Here is a 19,449-nt window from a genome sequence, read left to right on the forward strand (position 1 = left end):
AAATATGGCCCTTTGTAGCAACGTGGATGAAACTGGAGAGTGTGATGCTAAGTGAAATAAGCCATACAGAGAAAGACAGATACCATATGGTTTCGCTCTTATGTGGATCCTGAGAAACTTAACAGAAACCCATGGGGGAGGGGAAGGAAAAAAAAAAAAAGAGGTTAGAGTGGGAGAGAGCCAAAGCTTAAGAGACTCTTAAAAACTGAGAACAAACTGAGGGTTGATGGGGGGTGGGAGGGAGGAGAGGGTGGGTGATGGGCATTGAGGAGGGCACCTTTTGGGATGAGCACTGGGTGTTGTATGGAAACCAATTTGACAATAAACTACATATATTGAAAAAAAATAACATAAAAAATAAATAAAAGTCCTCTTAGTAGTAGGGGGTACTAAGACCTCTATTCTGTTAGAATGTCGTCCCCTCAGAAAGTCGGTTTTCTCTTTCTCTCTGCCTTTCTTTACCTCCCTTCTCAATTTCTGTAGTTTTAAAAATCTGAAGAAGGGGTCTGGGTGGCTCAGTCAGTTAAGTGTCAGACTCTTGATCTCAGCGCAGGTCTTGATCTCAGGGTCATGAGTTCAAATCCCACGTTGGGCTCCACGCTGGGCATGAAGCCTACTCAAAAAAACATAAATAAAGATCTGAAGAAAAAGAAATTTGTATTTGCTTGCAGTCGAGCCTTTAGTAAGGATTTTAGGTGATCAGAGGAGGACAAAGTCTACCTGTGCGTGGCCTCCCCCAAACCTGGAAGGACACCATAACCAGGGTCCGGATAAGCTCAGAGTGAAGCTGTATTGATCTCCCGGATTGGTTTTATTGCAAATTCATCCCCATGACTTGCTTACCGAACTGACAGTGAGGGTGCACAGCAGGTAGGTGGTAAGCCCCTTGGAAATTCTGGGGGCAAGGGACACCTAAATACAAGATGAAATCTGTCTCTGCTCCTCCTTGCTGCACAGACACCCACACCCTTGTGCTGGCCTTGGACAGTCCCGGGTGTGGCTTCTGAGAGGTAAGCTGATAACAGAGCTTCAGGAGACCACAGTCTGCTTTGCTGTTTACCCTGGGGCTTTTAATTCTCCTCACCCCCTCCTAAATTCCATCAGCCCAGCCCCAATGATCCTTTCCTGAAGTCCAAGGTGTGGGTCTTGAAAAGAAATGGCAGGGTGAGTTATATGTCCTCTGCCAAGTGACGAAATGGAGACACGGGACTGAGTATTTTACCTTCACACCTGGAGCTGTTCTGAGCCTTCAGCACCCTTGATGACGCTGATCCTCAATGTTGATCGTGTCTGCTCAGGAGGCCCACAGAACCCTCCTCTCCTATCAGCCTGCTTCTCTGTAGCCCGAGATCTCTCTGGATCTAGTAAACATGCCTTGTTTATACCCGAAAAGCTGCTAGAGCAATGCCTTTTGACTACATTTTGCCCTAGAGCAACATGGCATCAGTGTGCCATATAGATCAGGCAAGCAGAGGGTCCAGTTGTGCCCATGCCAAAAACAGAAGATTCTTGGAAGGCACTTCTTACTTCTGTACTTTGTTGTTCAGTGTTGGCTTGTGACTGTGGTGCTCAGGGGGTGCCCATCACCCCTGACCTCAACTTCTGGACTTAGTAGTCCCATGGCTAATCCATGACAAAGGCTGCCCGTGTCCCTGAGACACCCCTGATCACATTCCAGATCTTTCTCTTAGCACATCCTGAAACAGCACCCCTAAGTAGGAGATGACATATTAACACCTTACCTGTTGTGCCTCCACTTACAATCCTACTCATTATACCCTTTTGGTGTTTCCACACGGACTTTAAAAACATATAGGTAGGGACACCTGGATGGCTCAGTCGGTTCACTGTCTGACTCTTGATTTGGGCTCAGGTCATGATCCCAGGGTCAGGGGCTTGAGCCCTGCATCTAGCTCTGCATGGAGCCTGCTTAGGATTTTCTCTCTCTCTCTCTCTGTCTCTCTCTGTCTCTCTCTCTCTCTCTCTCTCTCTGTCTCTGTCTCTCTGCCCCTCTCCCTCATTCACACACTCTCTCTCTCCAAAATAAAAAAAAATATGTATACATATATGTAAGAAAAGAATTCCCTCAACCTTTTTGTAAATTGAATTTTCCCATTCAGATATGCCCAAACAATTCATTTTCCAGAAAATTAAATAAGATTAAAACATAAAATCAATTATCTTAGGTTGTCGTACCACCACCATTTTGTGTGAAATAAATAATGCATCTTTTGCAATCAGTATAGAAAGATGCTGTAAACGATAGTGAGTTCTGGGAGACTATTTTTAATCCGAATGATATCAACTCTGCTATAGTCTGCTGGTAAGTGTCTGCATATTTATTTTTCCTCAGAACAACACTTAAATTAGGATTTCTTTCTTTCATGGTACAGAGCAATAGTTCATTTTATGTGTCAAGAAATTGTTCAGTTGCCCCCCCTTTTTATTTCCATAATTTTCAGACCCAAAATCAGGACACCTAGTCTGATAAGATTTTTTCTTGGTTTATTAATGAAAACCCTGTCTGTAGAGGTACAAACCCTAGATCATGTTTAGGTATTGAATAGATGGCCTTAATTGTGGAGAATAAAATTCCAAGAAACTGACCTTGCCCAAGGTCACAGAGGTAGAGCTTGCCCTTAAGCTCAAGTCTGTTGATTCTAATCAACGGCTGAATTACTGAGAGGAATTGCATTCCCCAACCTTTGTACTCGAAAACGGAGTGTTGACACCAAGGTCCCAGAAATGACTGGTAAGTGCTTGAGGATGTTGTCAAGCTGGCAGACCCACAGCTGCAAAGAAAGACTGACATCAGTGTGAATCTTTATCGTTTGTTTGAAGTATAGTGATAGAAGTCATACCAGCATTTGTCTTATGAAGGGATTTCAACCTTTTGATTCATTTTATTCTGTAGCATGAAATGTACTCATCCTGTGGTCAAGATTACCCTTTTTTCCCTTGCTGGATGACAACGGACAATTAAGGAGAGCTGTCTTTAGGGGCAACTTCTCTTCCCTTTGATCACCAAGGTGGGGGCAATAGGAAAGCTTTGGAAACTTCTTTCTTCCTTGGGGCAGACTCTGGTCTCAGAACCCCTATGTCCCCCACTGATAGTCGCCACAGTGACATACACCTAGTCCTGAGATGAGCCACCAGGCACTGCCCTACATGCTGGGGACGTGGCAGGGAACAGATGGGCTCCCAACGCTGATTCCATGGCACTGAGCTTTCTCTGACTTGTGCAGGGCCCTGTTAGAGCCAGGCTGCTTGCTCTGCGGGCTCCCAGATGCTGGGCTTTGCACAAGGTGTCCTCCATACCAGTTATAGGTGTCTGCTTCATGTGCAGCTGAAAGAGACTGTTGCAGCATGGACAGTAATAAAGCAATTACTGTTTCCAACAGCCGCTTACCTTATTATAAGAAGCAGTAGGTATGATGGTTAAATGCAAAGAATCGAGAGCCTGATGGCCTGGGATTGAAGCCCAGCTGTTGCAGCTGGACAAGATACTTAACCTCTCTGTGCTTCAGTTTCCCTGCCTGGTAAGGTGGTGGGGATCAAATAAATGATCATGTATAAAATATTCAAAACAGTGCTGGTAGGTAATGAGAAGTAATGGTTGTGTGAGAAGAAAAATGTTCTCCCAAAGCAGAGAGAGCCACCATTCTAGATTTCCTAGAGGCTGAGAGGCAAAAAGAGCAGTGCTGGTAATACTAGGAAGTGCTTCCCTAAAGAGAAAGGATAAATTGCAGGTGCCCAAGAGAGAATTACCTCCAACACCTCACGATGAGCCCTCGCCCTGGGGGACCACTAAAATGTCCCACGTGTGGTTTGGAGGGTTTTCTGAGGAAAGGAGACTGGAGGAGGGGTCTTAGGACCCCTGATGAAAAGTGCAGGACATTCGGTAGAGTAGAGTAGTTTCTACTTGTGAAAACAAAACCTAAGCTCTCACCTACTATCCAAAAGGGAATCTGGTCTTGCCATTGGAGATTTTCCACAACAGAGAACAATATACATCTGGGAAATAGAAGGGCAGCCATTTAAATTCTGTTTGGCTAGACTTAAAATTAGTGGGAGAGGATCCAGAGAGAATGGCAGACAGTTCCCCATGTATGGAACATGGCACCATGATAAACGATGAGATGGGTATGGACAACCCCACAGTGTGAATTTTATTTTATTTTTAAGTTTATTTGTTTATTTTGGGAGAGAGAGAGAGAGACAGAGAGAGACAAGGAGAGAGAGAGGTAGTGAGTGCAAGGGAGGGGCAGAGAGGGGGAGGGAGGGAGAGAATCCCTAGCAGTCTCTGCACTGTTAGGGCAGAGCCCAACGTGGGGCTTGAACTCACAAACCAGGAGATCATGACCTGAAACTTAACCTTGAGAGTCTTAACCCACTGAGCCACCCAGGTGCGCCCCAAAGTGTGTATTTTAAATTGAACATCTTCATTATTATTTTAACACATACAGAAGAAATAAAGCTAGCACCCCAAACTAGTGATTTTATGGAGATGATTGTTTAGGATTTAGTCAAATTAAAAAGGGTAGTTCATAGAAAAATTTGAAGCATGGTTCTGGTGGAACTTGGGTAATGAAAAGTTGTGAAAGTAGTTAAGGGTTTAGGAAGCCCTGGAGTATAGCATCTGTGAATAAAGGTCACAACTCATTGTAATCCCTCCAAGGTCGATGTATGGGGGTGGGGCGGGAGAGGGGCAGGGACCTTCCTGCTTCAAATGGTCTTAACACTGAAGGAACGTTTAGGTTGAAAGAGATATAAATCAGAACATGCCTTTATAAATCGAAGAGGAAATTACCTTGCTGTTGCAAACATTTTCATAACAAAGCCTCTAGAACTGGGCAGTCATCAACCCACTAGTAAAACTACCATGTAGTTCCTGAAATGACATTGATACATGGTATGATGCTTCCAGAATGATCTAAATCTTTATAATATTTTATATCTTTGGCGGTATTAAACAGTGACTTAATATTTGTAAAGGGCATAGGATGGTGACTGGCCCCTTATAAGTGTTATGTGCCATAAGTCATCAAGCCAAAAGATGCTACTGGTTGAAACAGAGTCATCATTATTTTATTTTTCCACTTTAAAAGAACCCAGAAAACAATGGAACACCTGGGTGGCTCAGATAGTTAAGTTTTGGACTCTTGATTTCAGCTCAGGTTATGATCTTGTCGTTCGTGGGACTGAGCCCCGCGTTGGGCTCCGAGCTGACAGAGCAGGGCCTGCTTGGGATTCTCTCTCTCTCTCTCTCTCTCTCTCTCTCTCTCTCTCTCTTTCTCTGCCCCTCCCCAACTCTTGTGCACGTATCACGTGCACCCGCACACTGTCTCTTTCAAAATAAACATTTAAAAAATTAAAAAAAATTTAAAACCCAGAAGATAAAACCCACAGCCAGTTAAGCTGTGACACGATGCTGATTATAAAGACACATCCTGGGGCACCTAGCTGGCTCAGCTGGTCAAGCGCGAGACTGTTGATCTTGGGGTCGTGTGTTAGAACCCCAGGTTGAGGATAAAAATTACCTAAAAATAAAGAGACACATCCTAATTTCAGAATATTAGACTATGAAAAAATGCATCTTGGAATTGATGAACTGTATTAACTATTCATTTGAAACATCTTCGATTGTTCCTTGATAAGAAAATAGTCCTTTGGAAGCAACATTTCAGGCCAACTAAATAAAAGAAAGGCCATTTCTTTTCCTGCTGGCGGCCTATTGCTGTTTAATGAAGAGTTGGTGTGTTGGCAGCTCAGTCAGAGAAGCGTGCACCTCTTGATCTCAAGCCCCAAACTGGGTGTAGAGATTACTAATAAACAAACAAACAAACTTTAATAAAAATAAAGAAGAGTTTACTATGGCTGCAACATGGAGTAGATGGCAAGAATTGGAGGTCTGAGCTGGCATGGAATAACAAAACTATGGAACACAGTGTCGTGTGTGTGTGTGTGTGTGTGTGTGTATTTCATTTCACTTCACAAAGTGCTTTCATATCCCTTATTTGATATTTTTTCACTAAAAACAGATATATGTGTGTGTGTGTGTACATTTTATAAATGCTCAGTGGAAAAATAAAGCCATACAGAAAGGACACTTAGAAATATAACACCTGCAGCATTTTAACAACCATATTTCTGTACAGAGATATTTTATATAAAAATATCACATATACATTTAAAACAGAATTTGGGCACTTTACCAACTCTTATTTTTTTTACAAACCTTTTTCCCCTCCCCCACTCAATGTTGTCTGCCTGGTGTGTACCATGCACAATTTGCCCCCTGATCACGTCATCATGTAAAACCAACTCTACCCAGAGGCATTGGGGGTTGGTGTCATTGTCAGTCTTATTTGATCTTCGAGATCTTCATGGCAACCCCTGCGGGCAGTGTAATGTCAGGAACCTCCTTCTATTGAGCAGGCAGCTCGGAGGCCCAAGAGGCTGAGCGATTCATGAGAGATACGTGGGTAAGTAGCACAGGATACTGGCTGGGAGGGCTTGTCTTTGAAGGCTGCCCATGACTTTTCTGAGATCAAGTTGGTCACAGATACAGCCATGCAACCCGAGACAGACCCAGTTCATGCCTCATGTTCCAGCTTTATTATTAACAACACTCCCTTCTGCACTCAGAGTGGCCCCGTTTGGATGATAAATTATGTCTGCTCTAGTCACTTCCAGAAGGTTGACTCAGGCCAACCCTGGCTAGAGACCGCTGAACCTAGTGATCCTGGAGCCAGCATCTATCGACATTTGACCCTGACGACGGTATTGGAAGTGAATTGTGGTGTAGCAGAAAGAACAAAGAAAAGGAAGTCAGCCCTGGCTCTTTGTCACAGAGGTTAACCGATATCATGTATGTGGAAATGTTATACAAATTCTGAACTCTTGGTTAGGTCACATTATACTTAATATGAATGAAACCAATGAGCATATCTTCTGTACTCTTTGAGGGCTGCCCATACTTTATGTCCCAAACCCCCAGTGTACCGTCCCTTCACCCCTCCAAGCAACTTGGTACATTATAATCCTAGGACTCACTTTACCACTTGTAAAATACTGACAAGGGATTATAGTGTTCATGACAGCAGGGCTGTGAGAATTAAATGAGATCATGTGAGAATATCACGTCTTTATGTGTTCAGTAAATGGAAGTTCCACTTACCCCAAGCGTTGAGGGAATGAGACTACTTGTTGGCTATAGACTGCCTCAGCCCCACCCCACCCCCCACTCTTCTAGAAACACTTCTTTGCACTCTTTTTACTGCAGTTCAACATACCCACACATGCTTGCTTCAAACATACATGTTCACATTACTAAAATAGTGGTGGGGGGGGGTCTAAATTCCATGAAGTTGAAACCAATTGCAAGCCCAGTGTGGGTTTACAGTGCCCAGCTCAGAGGAAAAAATATTTAGGGTCGATGTTTTTTCCATCATTTGCAATAGAAGTGTTTCATTCCAGTCAAATAGCAGAACTGCAAAAGGTAGAAATCCTAGACAGTCAATTAAAAGATTAAAGTACAACAGAGAGCTCTGTTCCTTTCCTGTTATGACTCACTAGGACAGAAAAATCCCATTAAAAAAACAAGTCCCGTTGAACAACAGGCCAGAGCATTACCCATTGTCCATTGTGCACAATAAGAATATGGTTTATCTGCTGGTTAGGGTGACACACTTGAAACATTGGGGATATTCGAGTCCCAGTTTTTTTTTTGGAAATCAGATCTGCTGTCCTGTTGTGCTCATGGACCAGCTAACCATCATAGATGTGATAATATCTTGTCATCCAGGCAACATCTCTCAACCTACTTTTCAAATCTGGAAGCAGCACAGAACCCAGGCTTACAATGATGATCCCAGTTTGGGGAGAGCCCCATCAACACCCAACCCCACCTCCAGAAAATTCTCGAATATAGTGGCATCATTTTCTACATTTCTATTCATTTTGTTATTTTACCAACACATGCATATAGGGTTAAGAAACAAAACAAAACTGAACTGCAGAAAAGTTTAAAATGGAAAGTAGAAGTCACCCTTGTCCCAAAAACCCGAGGCTTTCTTCCCAATGGAAACTTGTGTATTTTTCAAGAAAAGAAACACAAGTCTTTTAAAAAATTTAGGCAGATGCGGTCATTCTGTACTTCAATCCACATATAGGTTGCTATTTACATGAAAGTGGGTATTTGAAGATCTATGTCACCATGAGCAGATTCCTTTTGTTTTATTTTATTTTATTAAAAAGATTTTAATGTTTATTTATTTTTGAGAGAGGCAGAGTGTGAGCAGGGGAGGGGCAGAGAGAGGAGACACAGAATCTGAAGCAGGCTGTCAGCATAGACAGAATCTGAGCTGTCAGCATAGAGCCTGACGTGGGGCTCGAACCCATGAACCATAAGATCATGACCTGAGCCAAAGTTAGATGCTTAACCGACTGAGCCACCCAGGCACCCCAGCAGATTCCTTTTAATGACTGCCAGAACTCCTTTGTAGGGGCTGCCATATTCTCTTCCGGCCCCGAATCATGTGCCCACTTTCTCCATCACGGACTTTGCGACTTTGCGACAGCAAGCAGGCCTGTATGTACATCATGGCATACATACTTGGTATATCTTGAGGTAAATTCCTAAAAATAATTGCTGGAACGAACAGAGTGTGAGTTTTATTTTTATTTAAGTCACTGTTTATATATTGGTCTGTGTGACTAGAATTTTGATACCTGTTCCCACATTGCTCTCTAAAAATACTGTGCAGGATACTCTTCCTGGAAGAGTAGAAGGTATTTATGATCACCCCCTCCCAGCCAGGCCCTGCCCAACACTAGGCCTATTGTATTTACACAGCACATTTAATGGCCTCCCTTTTCTGGGTGTCTGAAGGGAGTTGCAGACTGTAGTTACCCAGTATATGGTCTCCTCCTCTCTCCTGGATGAACCAAAGAAGAAAAATGCTCACTGACACACTGGTGAGAATGTCTGCAGCACCATGGCTGTGGCAGGCAAAGGCTACCTGGGCTGACTGAAGGTAGGGTTTCAGGCTAGAATAATCCCTTCCTTTGTGACCTGCCTTACCTTTGCTCTTCCTGGTCTCCACCCTGGTAAACACACACCAGTTAGTGACACTCCACATTTTACAGATAGTCAGAGTCAGCGAGCAGGCTTCTTCCTCTGGGTGAGGGACTCCTATGTCTTGGTGCCGCGTCCTAAATGTGAGGAACAAACCAGGCCATTATGTGAACGTGGATATACTCCACTTCCTAGAACTTGTGTGTGAATCCACTGCTTTTTTTTTTTTTAATTATTTTGAGAGAGAGAGAGAGAGCGCATGCGTGAATGTGAGCAGGGGGAGGGGCACAGGAAAAGGGAAAGAGAATCCCAAGCAGGCTCCATGTTGTCAGCGCGGAATCATGAGATCATGTCATGAACTGTGAGATCATGACCTGAGCCGAAATCAGAAGTTGGATGTTTAAACAACTGAGCCACCCAGGCTCCCCTCCATTGCTTTTTAATAAACTGAATCATCATTAGAAACCAAATATGGGCCCAAGAAAGTCTGCGCTCAATCCTTATCTAATGGGAAATATCTCACTCATAATTTATAATAATTGTCAGGGCAAACAGTAACTTTTATCATCATCATCATCATTATTTTTGTTTTTATTTCCTAGCTGGCATATCAGCAGCTACATTCCTTCCTTTGTACAATGACGCCACACTCTGCAAGGACTGTTGCAAGTGTAATTGCTAGGTACCCCTACTTGTTTAAAATGTTCCTGTTTTTAGTACGGGAACAAAAAGAAGTTGCCCACCCAAAAAGAAGCCAACAGAAGAGAAGGAAGCTGACTCTTGTTGAGGGCATATCCTGACAAGCCAGAAGTTTGCCATCTGAGGAAAATGGCCCTCCTCAAACAGATAGGGAAGCCCCCATCGCTGTGCTTCCTCCTCCCAGCACGCATGGCGGCCAGTCCTGCCCATTCCCTCCCAGTCAGGAGTGGGAGGAAGAAGCAAAGGGGTCAAGGTTATTTGCGCCAGAAACACAATTCATGGTCTTGCAATCGTAGCACCGTAGTTTGTGGTCTGAAGGTCACTTGCAGCCTCTGCTTCTGGGAACATTGTCTAGGATTGTAAAATGATAATCATTTCCCACTGTGTTCCCCACTTGTTCCCTGTCCACAGCTATGTTCCAAGAAAGACATCTAGAAAAGTCATGCTATGATTAAATTCTGATGTCCCTGTAGATAAACAGAAAACAGTTTCTGTTCCACTGTGGGGAACTTTCAATCTTCCCTGGGGTAGGGTGAGAGCCCATGCATCCATGTTTGGTTTCCAGTTTCCCTGATAAAGTTCTCACCCTGTGTTAGAACTGCCCAGACCGGCCCTACCCCAGCCCTAGCCCAACCCTAGCACAGCTTTCATTTACCTATCAGGTGTGTTCTGGTCTTGTCCTTGACAATCCAAGCAGGTCAGTTGTCCCCCAAAGGTTCTGATTGCTCCCACCCTTTCCAGCTACCATTCCTCCCTCCCTCTACCTCCTCTGAATTTTTTTTTTGGGGGGGTAGGGCAGGGAGGCAGTTGTGGGGGAAGAGGAAGGAGAAAGGCATAGTAAGGTGGGGGGTGTTAAAGACAGAAAAGTTACAGTTAGAGACCTTGGGCAATTTACAGTTTTTTCATCAGTAAAATAGAGATGATAATACACAGTATGGGAGATGATTGTGAAAGTTAAATGGGTTCACATATCATTGCCTGGGGGAAGAAGGGACACCGAGGTGAAGGGGGGAAAAGGTATTTGTGACCAAATGGATATAGGAAATACATCAAATACAAAATAATTTGAGTGTTTTAGTCTTTGATACTAAGAGAAAGTCGTCATTAACAAAGATTATAGGTCTTTTTAATGATGAAATCAGTTTTGGAGACAGTCTATCCTTCTGTGGCCATCTTAAACTTAACAGGTGGAAATATCCAGTCAAGTCACTGGGGAGGCCATGTGGAGAAACCGTGATGTCTGAATGAATTCATAATCATAGAGAGTTGGGTTCACTCATTGCCTTTACTGTAAACTAATTGGGAAGTCAGTTTGTGTCTACATAGCATGGGAATGTCAACCCCTCTCTCGTAGAGTTGATTGCAATAGTAAGAGGAGCGGCCACCACAAATCAGATGGCTGATTGCTTTGCTTCTGGTAACTGCCCAGTCTCATTGTTGGTTCCTTACCCTTTTATAGGTAGAGGTCTGGAGACCCAGACATGGGACTCTTCAGTGTCAAGGGATGTTTGAGACTATGAGAGTCAATGAACTCCACAAGGAGCCCTGTTTTATTGAGGAATAAGTGCCATCAGAAGGAGGACACTGCCTCTGAAATGGGACAGATCTAGCCATCTATCACTCTGCAGTGAGACAGAAAAGACAGTTGGATAGGATACAAAGGCCAACTTGGGTTACCTTGAGAAGGCAGTTTCTGTGGAACAGTACCAACACATACATTATGACACAGAACCCGTCCACTTCTTGTCCTTTGCAGAAGTTAAATAACAGCTTGTTACTACCCCCTCTGTATTATTAAACTGTGCTTACATTTTTCAAAAAGAAAATAAAATTTTTGGCCTCTTTTAAGTAGGTGAATGTTTATTGGGGTTAAAAGGAAACAAACATACCTAACAGTTAGTTACTCTGAGGCCTTAGTTTTCTATGCAGAATAATTTTTGTGAGTGCCCAGAAGAATGATCAAGAAAAGAAGGGAGGGCAGAGGCAGGGCAGGAGTGGCCGGGAATCTTCATGTGGTTGGAAGTAGACTGTGGCCATTTGATTGAGATCCAGTGAGTCATGCTGCAGCCAGTGCCTTTTCTCTCTTTCTGCTTTGCCACAAGGGGAAGAAGGTGTGGTGAGGTCTGTGGTAGTTTTGTAGAAATGATGCTGCATGTGGTTCTGCAGAAGCCAAATATATCCTATAAACAGTCCCTCTGTAAGGCAGCACGGATGCTAAGGCTTCCAGAGGTCTTTTCTGGAGCTTGAGCCCATGGCACTGATACACCTTTCCTATGGTAGGTCTTTCCTGGCTGGTTTTCAAAACTGCGTTTGCCGGAGCCTCTTAGAATTGCTCTTATGAAGGACCCATGACTCCTACAGAGAAAACGTTAAACGATTTTTATTTATTTTTTAATGTTTATTTATTTTTGAGGGAGAGAGAGAGAGAGCACAAGCGAGGAGGAGCAGAGAGAGGGAAATGGAGAATCCCAGGCAGGCTCAGCACTGCTAGCACAGAGACTGATGTGGGGCTCACGCTCGCGAGTTGTGAGATCCTGAACTGAACAGAAATCAAGAGTCAGACGTTTGACTGAGCCACCCACGTGCCCCAAATTATACAATTTTTAAAAGTGAAATTTAGGGGCGCCTGGGTGGCGCAGTCGGTTAAGCGTCCGACTTCAGCCAGGTCCCGATCTCGCGGTCCATGAGTTCGAGCCCCGCGTCGGGCTCTGGGCTGATGGCTCAGAGCCTGGAGCCTGTTTCCGATTCTGTGTCTCCCTCTCTCTCTGCCCCTCCCCCGTTCATGCTCTGTCTCTCTCTGTCCCAAAAATAAATAAACGTAAAAAAAAAAAATTAAAAAAATAAAAATAAAAAAAATAAAAAAAATAAATAAATAAAAGTGAAATTTAAGGGGGGTGGGAGGGAGGGAAGGGTGGGTGATGGGTATTGAGGAGGGCACCTTTTGGGATGAGCACTGGGTGTTGTATGGAAACCAATTTGTCAATAAATTTCATATATATAAAAAAAAAAAGTGAAATTTAAAATGGTATTTATCTGGTTTCCTTCCACCTCCCTTCTCTTGAAGAACCTTTTCTCATTCCAGTTTTGACATCTGAACATGTGGCCTTTCTAGATAACCCTTATTCAGAATTTTTCTCTCCTTTATCTAAACTCCCCAAAAAGCGAACTCCCAGGAAGGGGGCAGGAACTGTCTCACTCAGGTCAATGCTCACCACACTTGTGCAGCACATGACATCTTCAGTAGGATGCATGAAGGTTGTGAAGGGAAGGAAGGATCTTCTAGTATCTTGTCATGTCTCATTTGCCATTATCTCATATGTATTAGATTCTTGCCCTAGTGAATGTAGATTATAATGGATAGCCCTCCTTGTCTCGTCTTCTCTGGCAATTCAACATATTTTAGATCCACTACCAATGGCACCTTCTCTAGGAAATTATTTCTGTCTTTCCTCGGACCAAAAAGTCTTCCACCTTCCTGAAACACCCATTTGACATGTGTTTACATATTGACTGTTGCGTGAATTACTTCCGTCAATTGCTAGGTGTCCTTCAATGGACATGAGGTTCCCAAGTGCAACCACCGTGGCGCTCCCATCTGCAGGACTTGGCACATAGCTAAACATATGGGGGATCCCACTACAGAAGTGCCGAGTGAAAGAAGTCCTGCAGGCCTCAGGGTGTTCAGAGGCCACCCCTGGTGTTAGGTTGTAAACCCAGTAAACCTACAAGGGCTATAGCTTCATCTCTCCAAGGAGGCCACGGGGCTGGATGAGGTCCTCCTGTCCACAGCACGTTCTGTAATCATGTTCAGGCTGTCTTATCCATTTCCTTGTTTATATAGCAGTGATCAGCCATCAAAACGTAGCTTATCTAGGGGGGCCCGAGTGACTCAGTTAGTTGAGTGTTCAGCTCAGGTCATGATCTCACAGTTCATAGGTTTGAGCCCCGCATCTAGCTCTGTGCTGAAGCTTGGAGCCTGGAGCCTGCTTCAGATTCTGTGTCTCCCTCTCTCTCTGCCCCTCCCCCCGCTGGTGCGCTTGCTCTCTCTCACTCAAAAATAAATGAACATTAAAAAAATTTTTTTTTTTAATGTAGCTTATGTTCTGAATCTTGGAGGCCAATATTACATTGACAGTGATAAGTTTTTGGAGGGAGAATGATTTAGATGATTTGAGAAATTACAATATGACCTAGCCATTGTGTGATACATATTGCTTCTGCTTCTGAGCTCTATCATATAATTTGCAAAACAAATCCAGAAAGTTTCTCTTCCATTGCTTATTTTATTGTTACTTCTACAAAACGATAAGGTTGAGGAATTATTGGAGACTATTGAATCACTTATTGTGTTATACTCTAGATACTCTTCGGCACTTGATGTGTGTTTTTTTTATTCAATCCTTACAGCGACTCTATGAAGTGGGTCTTAATTTCTCCCATTTTACAAATGAGAAAAGAGAAGCTTCCGTGATACAGTGAGCCTGGATGACTTTTCCCCACTTCTCTTAGTTTGTAGGTGGCCAACCTGCAATGTGAATCCAGAGCTATTGCTAAAAAATCTTTGTTCTGCTCGTTCTGCTTCATTTGATATGAAGAAGATATGGGAACTTAGTGATTTTTTTTTTTTTTTTTTTTTACACTGGGAGAAAATAAACCATCCTAAGAACTGTGTGTTTTATGTTCACAGGGAAGCAAAGGTGCCTACCGGTACCACTGGCAGAGCCACAATGTTAAGCACAGTGGTGTGGATGACATGGTCCTGCTCTCCAAGATCACAGAGAATGCCATCGTGGAGAATCTAAAGAAGAGATACATGGATGACTACATTTTTGTATCCTTTATGAGCTTCTTTGGGCTTTTCTGAGTAAGATGACCATATCCCCAGGAAAAGGTGGCTGGTTCCTAGGGTGAGAAGATCCATCTGAAATTCTGAATGGACACGAGGTCCTCGAGTCATTTTCACCATTTCAGAACGCAGTTTTGTTCTTTTCTGCCCCTTCGTTGAGGTTGTGGGAAGGGCACAGGTGATGCTAAATCATCTTCCTGGCATTTCACAAAATAAAGATGCAGCCAGTATTCGTCTGTTTCAATCGATGGCACTGTACCTTTGACGTGCTTTAGCCAGGCACGTGGCATCTAAAACCTCCGCCGTTCCTAGGGAAAGTCCAGGTCTGCAGAGAATTCTGTCCATAGATCTCCTTAATTGCAAAGCAGACAGTTCAGTCCGGACCTAAAAGGTTTTAAAAAGATTGCCTCATGCAAAAAATATGCAATTTTGCCAGTTTTTCTGCATTCTTATGTTTACTAATGGAAACATGAGATGGGAAGATCAACTATTGAAAATGCCTGACATTCTTGCGTTGTTCTTTATGTTTCAATTTTAGCTTGCCAGATGCCATTTTTTATAGGGCTTTAAAAAATTCAGAATGGAAATTTGATTTAAATGTGTGTTGGCTTCATTATACACAGAGAACTGTGATATTTGCCTAAGTTCCTACAGGATTCGATGTTGTTTGGTGCAACTGTACAAACATCTCTTCATGAAACGTTTGGAGAGTTGGTTGTAGATGTGTAAAGATCGGTGGAAATCTATATGACAGCACCAGAAGGTTCAACTGTGGTGCACTTGGTGACTTCTGAAGCCATGGTGTTATGGAGGACCAGTGATGGGGGAGTGTTTACGCCTGCTGTTGCATACATTTTAGATTTTAACCCCCAAAGCTTGAGGAGGTATAGATTTCTGTAGCTTCTGTTTGTTATTTATACCACTCGTGTGACTATTAGTTAAAAACATCCATACATATGCAACAATACTTTTGCAGGGATTGTTTGTCTCCTCATCGGTGAGTGGGGAGTTCAACGCACCAGGTCTTTAACCAGCAGTACTAATGAACAAAACTATTCCGAGACACTTGGATGGCTCTGACCGATACTGGGCCATTTCTTATTTACCGTAGGAAATCTTACCAAATGTCGGGATCGTTAAAACCCTAAACCCCTGCTTTTTAAGCATTAGCAGATATATTTGGATTCGTTAGCTACGTTAATAATAGCATCTTGATGGGAGAGGCAGCCTACCGCCTGCAAATGAAATCTGCCCACTGCCCATTTTGTAACAGAGGTCTTCTTGGAATGTAGCCGTGCTCATGCTTTTACTTATTGTCTGTGCCTGCTTTTGTGCTACAAAAGCAGAGGCGAGCGGTTGCACCAGGACCATATGACCTAAAATAATTACTTTCTGGCCCTTTAGAGAAAACAGTTTGCTGACTGCTAGACATCTCTGCAGAGTTTGCTTTAATTGTATGGAAGCAGTTGTATTCAGTGGGAAGTTTTCATTTTATTTGGTCAAAAAATTGACATATGCTGACTTTAATCTGGGCTTATCATCATGATAACACTTCTGTGTGCAAGTCCCGTGCCCCCTGAGAACTGGCAGGTGAATAAGAGTTGGGTGCAGGACGTGGTTCTGGACTGCCTGGCTTCGAACCTTACTCCGCATGGGCCTGTTGACCTGATGCGAGTTTTGGGATCTGTGTGCCTTGATTTCCTCACCTGTGAAATGGGGGTGGTAATGAAATCTCCCACCTGAGCATAATGAAATCTCCCAGATGAGCCTATTGTAGGGCTAAATGAAATAATGAACGCAGTAAGTAACAGAAAGCATTAGTTATTACCATATACTAAGGCAAGTGTGTATGTTCCTTCCGTATTTCTGAGTTATGTTCCAAAAATTCAACTTTAAAGTTGCTTATTGAAAATTCAAACGCATTTTACCATAGAAAGTGTTTTAAATGGGAGATTGGTTTATCGACAAGCCCATTAAAGGAGAATTTCCACTGAATATAGTTGAGCAAATTATTTTCCATGTTCTTAGTACATGAGCTTAGCTTATTATGTTATTTACATAGAAACGTGGTTGTTTGAAAAGCTGAGTAAGAAAAAAAATGATGTTAGTGGTTATCAGCAGCCAGTCCATCGTCAAACTGGACAGACTCACCCTTCTCCGTATAAAGATCATTTACCCCTAAAACACCAGAAACTGTTTGAGGATGGGAATTTTGTTTCATATATCTTCTTAAAAATAAAAACAAAAACTCTTTAAAGCAATACGTTCATTTAATATGACTTATAAAATGCAGTCAACCAGAAAGGAGATTGTCATCTATAATCCCACCATAACCTCTTGGTGTATAATTTTCAACTTAACATATATATTAACATATATCTGCATGTCTAACGTATAAACGTTTGTGTGTGTGTATGCATACTTTCTTGTTAATTTTCACAGAAATAGCATCATCTTGCCTCATATATTTCTTAGTTTCCTGCATAATTCTTGGCATGGTGCATTGTATTAAGTATTCATTGAAAATCTGTTAACTATCAAGACTTGCTTTTTATATTCAGACAGCAGAATTTTTAAATGACTCACACAGAGGGGGCTGATTACAAGCCTTTGAATTGATGTCTTTGAATCAATGGCTGACTAATCGTGTGTTCTACCAAGGAAATGAGTTAGTTGACCATTAATGGCTTCGTGTTTTAGAAATCTCTACCCACTCAATACACGAGAAACTCAGCATCCGTGTGCTTTCCATCAAGAGCACCGAGCAGCTTTCGACTTTGAGGAAGTTTGAGGATTCTTTTGGATGTTTATGACGTCATAGCGAGTGTCTAACTGCAGATCTTTTCCTCTGTTAAGTGATAAAAGCATCCTTTATCAGTTCAGTGCTATGGGAATATTATTATGATAGAGTAACATTATTTTAAATAAGAGGATTTCTTCCCTCTCTCTCCTAAGCTTAATAGTTAAGGCAAGAAGAGATTCAATTTCATGTTAAGTTATAAAATTGCTTCTTTTGCCTCCTCTACATCTAATACCAGCACATTGTTTTGTATTGAAGGTCAGCGTTTGGAACAATCAATCGTTAATGCATTCAGGCTGAATGCACATTTCTTTGTTCTACATTAGGAAAAAAAAATCTACTTAGAAAATGCAAACACTGTTTACCAATAAAACCCCATAATTTTCAGCTATTTATCCTAAGACAAGGAAGGTTTAATTTACCATCCGTTTTTTTCCTGAATGTTGCCACACTTCTTAAAATTACATTCTAAAATATATGAGGAAAACACCGCAGTATTCGCTCTTGTGCTTGGCGAGACATCATTTATAGCCACTTTGCTGATGAAAATAGTTCTGTGCAAAGTGCTCCCCGCTCATTTGCTCCAACTTTCTCCCAACTTGTTTTTACTCAAAGACCACACTCAAGTGTGTTTGGCATTTTCAGCCCTTGAATTGGTTGAGACTTTTGTGTCAGAGCAACTGGAGCCCAAGGCAGTGCAGTAGTTCCGAGGTTTGGCCCTTGGCAGTCAGCTCACACGGAGGGGGCTGCGTGCTGCGGTGACAGCCTGCTGCGGTGACATGGATGTTGGTCTGGTGGCCGGAGCCAGAGGCTCAAGTTCCACGTATGTGGCTTCAGGAAGTCACCTCACCTCCCTGTTCTCTTCAGTGATATATCCAGGGAAGTCAACTAGATCAGTGTGGGTGGGTGGTTTTGCAAATTCACTTGCTATTAAAAAAAAAAAAATTTTTTTAAGTTAAAACTCAACTTTGTCTATAAGACCCTTAAAAAAAAAAACTTACAGAACCTGTGCTATCATCACATTTCATAAAAAAAAAGAATATTTCAGGGGGCACCTGGCTGTCTCAGCCAGTAAGACATGGGACCCTTGATCCCAAGGTCATGAGTTTGAATCCCATGTTGGGTATAGAGATTACTTAAAAATAAAGTTAATAAAAAAAAAAAAAGAATGTTTTAACACCCCAGAAGTAGAGAGGAAATTATCTACAAGTAAAAAACAATCCTATATAGTCAATGTGTTGAGCTTCATAAAAGATTCAAGGCGTGTTTGTCTTTCTGTCATCCTTGCTGCAGAACAGTGAAAACTCATGGATCCACAAGTGTTTGGAAACCAATCAATTAAAGATCTATTGGGTCTCATCTGTCTTGTACATTCTGTTGGATAAGAGGATGTTTATTTTATTTTTGTCTGGTTAGTATGTGTGTGTATATAGTATCATAGCCTCATGTCTCCATACATTTTAAAAATTAACCTTGGGCCACACCTTCACAACCATAAATTATGTGGGTGGAGACAGGTTACATTCTGATTCTGCTGAGCAGCTTTTTCCAAAGGCACACCTGAATTATGTAGTAGAGAGTGGGAGTGAGTATTTGAGTTGTCTGGGAAAGGGCCCCACCTAGTAGGAGACCTGTGATCTCAGAGAAGCAGCTGGGGTCTCTGCAGACCAGGTGAAAAGCAGGGCAGGCCATCAGATAAACAAATTAGGCCAAATTCACACCTGGAATAACTAAATTATGTTTGTTTTCTTCAAATACTAAATTCATTCTCTTCTCTTAATTCTTTTGATTTAGTTAAGTTTGTGGCTACTTAGCCAGGCCTGACCTGCATTATTCATCTCAAACCAAACTTTATTTTTCAGGAATCCTCCCAAATAATATTGACCTTGAGAGCCCTACTGGAAGAGTGAGGGAATAGCTATAGTTTTCCCTCTTCTACTGCGTCACTGATTCAGGATTGGCCTAGAATGATCCGAAAGAGGGTTTTTTCGTGTGTCTTCTTCTTCTTCTTTTTTTATGTTTTAT

At 42.4% G+C, this 19,449-nt stretch overlaps 1 protein-coding gene across 2 annotated transcripts in view; it reads left to right on the forward strand.

The window, feature by feature from the left end:
- MYO1E (myosin IE) overlaps window positions 1-19,449 on the forward strand; it is a 213,756-nt gene that overhangs the window by 68,667 nt on the left and 125,640 nt on the right. For both annotated transcript variants that reach the window (XM_030318066.2, XM_032593630.1), the window contains exon 2: window positions 14,466-14,609. In XM_030318066.2, the coding sequence (XP_030173926.1) occupies window positions 14,466-14,609 (144 nt within the window). The remainder of the gene's footprint in view (window positions 1-14,465; window positions 14,610-19,449) is intronic.

Source organism: Lynx canadensis, chromosome B3, assembly GCF_007474595.2.
Source record: "Lynx canadensis isolate LIC74 chromosome B3, mLynCan4.pri.v2, whole genome shotgun sequence".
Classification (NCBI taxonomy): Eukaryota; Metazoa; Chordata; class Mammalia; order Carnivora; family Felidae; genus Lynx; species Lynx canadensis.